Genomic DNA, 7,893 nt, shown 5'->3' on the forward strand with positions numbered 1-7,893 from the left:
AGCGTTGATTCAATTTTAAATATCTACCCATAATCTATCCCCTGTCGTTTATGGGACGTCGTGGATTGAGAATCAGCGGTGTCGTTTTTAGATAGCACCAGGGGTTGTCAACCGAGACTGGCAGTGCCTGTATCCCGAATTAAAGCTGGAAGACAAATGTTCTGGAGGTGGCGGCTCTGTGTTTGAACACTTGTTAAACGGTGAACTGCCGCGACTAAACGTTGACTAATGAACGCAAGATTTTAGATAGCCGGCAGGGAGTTTGTTTCTGAACAACACAGCTTTCAGAAAAATCGACACTTTCGACTAGATACTCCCCTTTTCCCTCCCTAAGAGTCTTATCTATCTACATGTTTGTATGTCCTGGTTAAAGGATCTTCACTGTATACTTACATAATTTTATGCAAATATCTATAGTCGAACATGGGCTGTATGGAAGTCAATGGGCCAATATCACTTCTTCCAAATATACCCTACTTGTAATATCGATGATGTTTTAAATTTGCTTAAACTTTATAAGTATATAACCAGCAGCGTGGTCTAGTGGTGAGTGTTGTATTCTTTCGTGCAGTGTGTCACGGGCTAGATTCTCACTAGAGTCTCGTTGTTGGCCAACACTTTATTCGTCAAGGTCGATCGTTTCTTATCAGAATTTGACAATTTTTCTGATTTTCATTGAAACGGTTCCTGTAAAATTAGCTTTTCCTCTCCAATTTTCTATTGCAAACCTTAAGTTATTGTTATATTTCAGGTTTCGCCAGATTTCTCTCCATAGATGTATCTGTGGTTGTTTGTTGAATGTAAAAATTCGTTTTGTTTCATGAATAATGTTATTGATCGTATTGTATACGATGTTTGTAATATCTGACCATAGATGTCAGGTATTGTTTCGATTTACATGCGTATGTATGTAATAATTATGTATTTAGATGTCTAATTATGTATTTAGATGTTAATTATGAATTATGCGTCTTATGAGTCTTAATCTGTTTAGCATACTCGCCGCTTTGGAGCAATCTGTTAGGCGAGTGTGCATGATTAATTGAAAAATAAAAATTTAAGTACATATACACGGTTGATAGGCGTAAATATATTATACATACTTGGTTAAATAGCTTAAAATATACATGTGATTTTACGTCACTTTACGAAAAAGTACTGTCGTCAAAACCGAAATAATACTTCATTAAATAAAGGTAAAGTAGGAATGACATTTTTTGAAAATAATAATAAATTGGAAACAAACAACGAGGCCTTAAGAGGGCTGCACACCCGAAACCTTAATTTTGTTACCGTTCCTTTCTTCGATATATATATTGAGTGTATGTATATATTGAGTGAATGCGACAATATATATATCAATATATATATATTGAGTTAATGCAACAGTTGCGCTTCGACCAGATAAAACGTATTTTAAATTGACAAAATCGAGGTTTCGTATTCTCCTATTTTCTCCTCCAAAACTGGACCAATTTTTAAAAAAATTTCATCATCGGTATGAGAAAGATACTTTATGTGCATCTATCGGCGTATTTTTTTTTAAATCGACCGTTAAATAAGCACGCTGGACTCGTTTCGTGGGTGTAAAAAAGAGGCGATTTTATAGATGTTTGGCGGCTCCTAGCTCCTATAAAAAATAATTAATCAAAAAAATAAAACGATAGATGCACCCCCAATGGTGGATATCCATAGCATATTAAAAAATAATTTCTCTATTGCCATAATTGAGGAAGGGAGAAGTATAATACGTTTGTATGGACAAGGCGCTGCTGTCCAGCCCTCTTAATATGTTGCATTCTCGATCGATTGTTCGACAGATGATTCACAATATTTAATTCTGAAAACAAACCAGATGTAATTAAGAAATGTGGGTTACTTAGGATGTTTCTGATAGCAAAAAAATAAAAAAAATATTCTCATCATTTCAAGACATACATATAGTTATAATTTAAAAATTAAACATATGTTTTTTTATCCATACTTTGTTCCCTGTTCTAAAAGTCACGGCTCACCACTGGACAGTAATAGAGTTAAACTATTGATACTTATAATGACTAACTATTCTCATTCTAATTATGTATATCCATTGTTTTTACTACATAAAGCTTATGATATATTGTCAAATCGTTGTGAATGTATTTAAATCTTAGAGTCTTCATACGTATGTGCATATGTATAATTTATAAAAATTATGTCCACAATCTAAATCCATAGATGTCTCAATGGATTAATTCTGTAATTAATTAATTGTTATTTTGTGTTCTTCAACTTCAGGAAATACAGTGATTTATGTAATAGTAAAATGCTGCATTGTTTGTAATTAATTGTCCAGGAAGGCGCATTGGGGTCTTCCTGTCAAGCATTCCTAGTATACATATATTTATGTAAAAATAAAATAAATATGTATTCGAGAGTGATCGAATTGAGGTCTGGATGACGCCGAGCATTTCAATGCTTGTTATGATTTCGTAGCTGTACATATTTATATGGGGTTTTCAATGTCAACAAAATTATCATAATGAAAACATATTTACACAGTAGTAAGTAAAATACCGCATTATCATGAAACCTCATTGAAACATCAGGAAAACAATCAGAATTGTAAAAAGGGATAGTTTACTGCATTGCATTATAAAACCGAGGTATGTTCGTTATTATTTTATAGTTATGTATTTACGTTTGTGGTTTTTCAATGTTAATGAATTTATCACAATGAAAACATATTTGTGGATAGTCAGTTGAGATACGTTTATCTATAACTGGTGATGATTAAAGGATCTTTGTAATACGCCAGTCATTGCTGGGATTCTGTCCAACAAGTAAGTCTTGCTATATTCTAATTTACGCTTTTTCATATTGAACATGTCCAATTTGCAATTTCATACCATCTTGCAGGAGAAGACTTGTGAGAAAACTAAGCGAGATGATAGAAGTGTTGGCGAAACGAGGTTTTTCATCAAGCCGACTCGAATTTTTGTATAATGCTATGAAAGAGAAAAAGTTCACTGATGTGACTTTCGATGTTGGCAACCGAAGGTATCTTTTTTTGATTTTAAAAGTAATTTATGTACAAACTATGACTTCTAAGCATCGTTTTTTTTTATTTATTAATTGTAGCTTCTTTGCACACATGGTAGTTCTCTCGGCTTGCAGCGATTTCTTCGCTAGCAACCAAAGCAAATTGAGTGCCACGTTTTCTGGTTTCGAATATCCGGTCATCGAGGCAATGTTAAAGTATTGCTACACGGGAAAAATAAGTACGAGTCACTTTAAATTCATTCGCTATTTTTGCTTTCTTGGTTGAATATTTCAAAACTTAAACTTTCAGAAATTGATGACAAGTATTTCGAACAATTCGTAGCACTAGGCAAGAAACTAGAAATCAATAGTATCGACCCTCAACACAAAACAATCGATCAAACAAATTGTTTGGAAGTCTTGCGAATTTCGGATGATCCAATGTCGAGAGAACAGGCAATGAGGTTAACTCTTGATAACTTTAAGACTGTAAGTTTTGGTTAGTTTAAATATGTACATATATAAAAATCATTTTGATTTGTTGAATATGCTAGAATTGTATTTCTGTTTCAGCTGTACAAAACCATAGGATTCCTCAGTTTGCCAGCTTCTACCTTGTTCGAAATCTTGAAGTCCGGTGAAATAAATGTGGATTCCGAAGAGCAACTCTTTAAATCTGTGAAATTATGGGTGTCTTCTGATGGTGCAAATCGTAGAAATAAATTGGTAGATCTATTAAGTTCTATAAAGTTGACGTTGCTCTCAACCGAGGTACATATAACAAAAATATGTATTATCGAAAAAATATAATATTCGTTTGCTAATGTTTAAAATTTTCAGTTTGTCTTCACGGAAGTTGTCGACTTCTGTTCTTTGTACCCAGAGTGCATTACGATTCTTAAACAAGCGTTACAAACAATTTTGCCAAATTGTCAGAATACAATAAAAAAAGAAGGTTCCAAGAGAAATTTCAAAATAGCATTAGTTGGAGATAATAAGGCAGATGTAAGTTTTCACATCATATAACAAAAGTAGATCTTGCTTTTTTAATAAATTGAATTGTTTAATTTAAAGGTGGCAAACACTATTGATATTTACGACGGAACGAATAATACTTGGACTTTAAGTAAAAATTTTGGAATCAACAAGCGACATTTTGCATCAGCTCTCATTGGCGACTGGATCATGATCATCGGTGGAACGAGTTCAAATAAAGCAGTCACTTCTGTAAAGTTTTCAATGATGTTGTGAAGTATTCTCTTTGATAATTTTGATTGTAATACATTGAATTTTTCTCAGGTGGACTATATTGATTTGAAAGATGGTCAGAAACATGAATTGAAGCCGTTAAATCAAGCCCGTTCTTTGTTCTCAGCAGTGACACTTAGTCATGATAAATCCACTGATGTATACGCAATCGGTGGTGAGGCAAATGGAAACATAATGTCAACAGTTGAAAGGTGAAAAAAATTTCATTGATTTGTATAGAAATTAAATCATATTGAACTAATCTTAAAATTGATTTCTAATAGGTGGGACAATAAGACAAAGAACTGGGAGACGAACGTTGTACCATTGTTGCAAGCTGTAAGTCGTCATAGTGCTTCTGTCATCGGCAAAAAAATCTACGTGACAGGTGGTCGAAAGAAGATAGATGATAAAGATATATCCACCGATGAAATGCAGGTGTTCTCGCTAGAGTCCAACTCTTGGACATATCGCGCTCCGATGCTTTTTAAAAGAAAAGATCATTCGGTGATTATTTTTCTAGTGATGGGTCACCATCATGATATTTTTAAAATACACATGTTTTTAAATATTTATTTTTCAGAGTGTCGAAATCAAAGGGAAACTTTTTGTCGGCGGTGGTTACAACAATGTAACGTTCTCTCGAATCTCTAGTGTTGAAAGCTATGATCCCTACGCAAATCTATGGACATCTTATTGCCTTATGCCAAATTATCCATATGGACTCAGCTTATGTTTTTACCGAAACAAATTACTTTGCATGGGTGAGTTTTTTTTATGCAGCTGAGTTTAAATTTATATAAACCTGATTGACTGAATTTTGATTTTAAACGTTTGTAAATATATTATTTTATAACTCTCAGGTGGGTATAATGAAGGCTATTTGAGTGAAGTTTGGGAATACGACGACGTAAGCCAAAACTGGTATGCTTTAAAAAATCTCAGCAAAGAAAGAAGTTTTGCAAATGCTCTTCTAATACCATTTGATTCTATAATATGATCTGCTGTGATAAGTTCATAATAAATTATATATGAAATATTCAATATAATTTATGAAATTAAATACTTGTAAACAAATTTAAAATAAATGAGTGTGTTGTTGTTGACTTTGTAGTAAATTTGAAAAAATGTTTGTATATTATCTTGGAATCATAATAAAGTTCTCACTTTTCCATTTATTGACTTCGAATTTTTTTATAGATCAGAAATGAATATAACAAAAGTTTCATATCTCACTACACTGGAGACGAAAGGAATAAGAGGCGACTTAGTCGAATTCTTTAAAATAATAAATCATTATAATTTTCCTATATCCAAACTCATAACGTTCATTGAAAACACTCATCTTAGAGGTCACACTCTCCAAAAAGAAAAACCGGATTAATGGATCAGAGATTGTTTCTTTTCAAACAGAGTGGTTGAAGTTTGGAATAGTTTTCGGAACAATGTAGTAAATTCTGAAAATCTTAATATTTTTAAAAACAAACGGATGTGTGTAATTGGAAAATCACCAACTTTGGATAGTTTATCCTTGGCTTGGGATTCAAAATTCAAGGAAAATGGTTGCAAATATTGTTCAATTGGTTTCAGAAAATAAACGAAAACACAACCCATTGATTATTGTAAATAATTTTTAGCAATCCATTTATGTGCATATAATATGTATATCATCTCTTCTCAACTTATTTTCTTCCTGCAGAAGAAATAAAATAAAAGATTCAATAATCTATTTGCATTTGTGTGTTACTGACTAAATAGTATCAACGATCTGAATCACATTGTGTTTTGGCAATCTATGTACATACATATGTTTAAAATTAAAAGACGAGAATTGCCTTTATAAAAAAATAAGGCCTTTTAATTATTTCTTAGTATGGTATTTGAGAGTGTTGTCAAATACTAGAAATGTTCTAGATATGTATGTAATTATTTTGAAGTATCTACAATTATCGAAATGTTGTTTTAGGGGTGTAATCTATTAGTAGTATATATGGGCATGATATATATTGTTTCTTTTGGACAACTTTGAGTTTCGAATGGTGAGTATTGAAGGCAGCTTAATATGAATGCAGAAATTTGATATAATAGTATGATATATTTTTATACGTAAAATTTCATTGTATGAAATAAAGAAAGGCAAAATTCACAGTGGCTGGAATATAAATATAATTCAATATACGTTTTTTACGTTTTTTTTTTGTTGATATTTTGACGAGGATGAAGGCCACAAGGGGGATTTTGGGGGTAGTTTTCGGTTCACACTCCCTTAGAGGCTCCATTGTCCGAGCTGTAAGGCGCGGCCGGTATCGGAAACCTTTTGTGTTTTTATACAAGGGAGCGACTTGAATTATTACCGACGTCGTTTTTAATTATTTCTGGTTCAAGTGCCAACGTCCGGGTCGGGAAAAAGGGACACGGTAGTGGTCGCGGGCGGGACGGGACGGGACGGGACGACTGCACTCCTCCAGGAAACCCCTCGATTCGTATTAATAGTTTTGCGAATCGTAGATTTTATCGTGCAAAAACGCATTTAGCGATAAAAGCATTTTAATCGCGTGGAAAATTTTTAGCCGCCGCTGTAATTACTCTGGATTTTTTTAACCGCAAAATGAGAATTTTGCTCGACCGTGCCGTCGTATTGCATGGTGAGTGGTGGAAAATTTTTATTTTTAACCGTCACGCTTTTTTATTTAATTTTTTTCAAATTATAGCGGCTTTACAATTTGGCTTCATATGCCTCTATGGTCAGGTGTATTATAAAAATAAATTAATTAAAATTATACACAACAAAGTAATTAAGTACAATGAAGCAAAGTCATGAATGAGAATATACTAGAAATGAAAGTAGTAAAGTGGAACTTAATAAAAATGTTAGAAAAATAACAGAAATCTGAAAAACCTAGAAATTCTTAGGAATCTGAAAATCCATTTGAGAAAATTAATTGGTGCCTACTCCAGTTATTATAAAACTAACAAAAATAAAAAGTGCTTTATAAAATGTCACATAAACGTTTTTTTTCACAACTTCTAGGTCAGTTTTTTGACATAATCAATACTTTGAGCAGTACAACTATTTAAATTTAATATTAAAAATGTGAATTGAAACTTTATTATTTAAACAGAAGACTAGAGAATACACCCTTACAGTTTTTGAATTTTGATAATCCATTTTTGGTCAGAAATATTATTTTTATGCTATCTTTTAGAACAATTTAAAATCCACCGCTGTGTTAAAAGTATTGTTATTAGTTAATTAATTATTTCATTAGAAATATGTACTTATATATTATATTTTGTTAAGATTTAAGAGATCATCACTCGCTATAAGTAATCCAAATGAGTGTAATGAATTTTACGTAATATTAGAAGAACTATTTGAAATCTTTTTGAAATTGATTTTCAACTACAAACAGAACAACAATAATTCGAATGAATACATTTATATTCATATATTTCATTTCAGATTTTTTTGCAGCAAGCAATCTCTACATCTCAAATCCTATTGATTGAAAAACGTTGTTAAGAACCTCTAATTTACTTGAATGTCAAAATATATGATTTCTATTGATCATAGCATGTTTGTCGGCCAATAAGGATCACTTTTGTATACGTACACAAATGTAT

At 32.1% G+C, this 7,893-nt stretch overlaps 1 protein-coding gene across 1 annotated transcript; it reads left to right on the forward strand.

Annotated features, from left to right (window-relative positions):
* Positions 1 to 423: 423 nt before the first annotated feature.
* On the forward strand, positions 424 to 7,090 carry LOC143912671 (kelch-like protein 25). Its single transcript, XM_077431967.1, has 14 exons — positions 424 to 479; positions 2,899 to 3,039; positions 3,121 to 3,260; positions 3,332 to 3,510; positions 3,595 to 3,792; positions 3,862 to 4,026; positions 4,096 to 4,248; positions 4,321 to 4,481; positions 4,554 to 4,776; positions 4,853 to 5,033; positions 5,133 to 5,193; positions 6,655 to 6,752; positions 6,840 to 6,914; positions 6,981 to 7,090. The coding sequence occupies exons 1-14, from the start codon at positions 424 to 426 to the stop codon at positions 7,088 to 7,090; spliced, it is 1,941 nt and encodes a 646-aa protein (XP_077288093.1).
* The last annotated feature ends 803 nt before the right edge of the window (positions 7,091 to 7,893 follow it).

Source organism: Arctopsyche grandis, chromosome 6 (assembly GCF_051622035.1).
Source record: "Arctopsyche grandis isolate Sample6627 chromosome 6, ASM5162203v2, whole genome shotgun sequence".
NCBI classification, from domain to species: Eukaryota; Metazoa; Arthropoda; class Insecta; order Trichoptera; family Hydropsychidae; genus Arctopsyche; species Arctopsyche grandis.

What these genes read in the sequence shown, in the direction of transcription:
- LOC143912671 (XM_077431967.1), top strand. Translation starts at nt 424, where the DNA reads ATGGGCTGTATGGAAGTCAATGGGCCAATATCACTTCTTCCAAATATA. An exon ending in TTCGATGTTGGCAACCGAAG is followed by an intron (nt 3,040 to 3,120) that starts GTATCTTTTTTT and finishes TATTAATTGTAG; the next exon opens with CTTCTTTGCACACATGGTAG. An exon ending in CAAATAAAGCAGTCACTTCT is followed by an intron (nt 4,249 to 4,320) that starts GTAAAGTTTTCA and finishes AATTTTTCTCAG; the next exon opens with GTGGACTATATTGATTTGAA.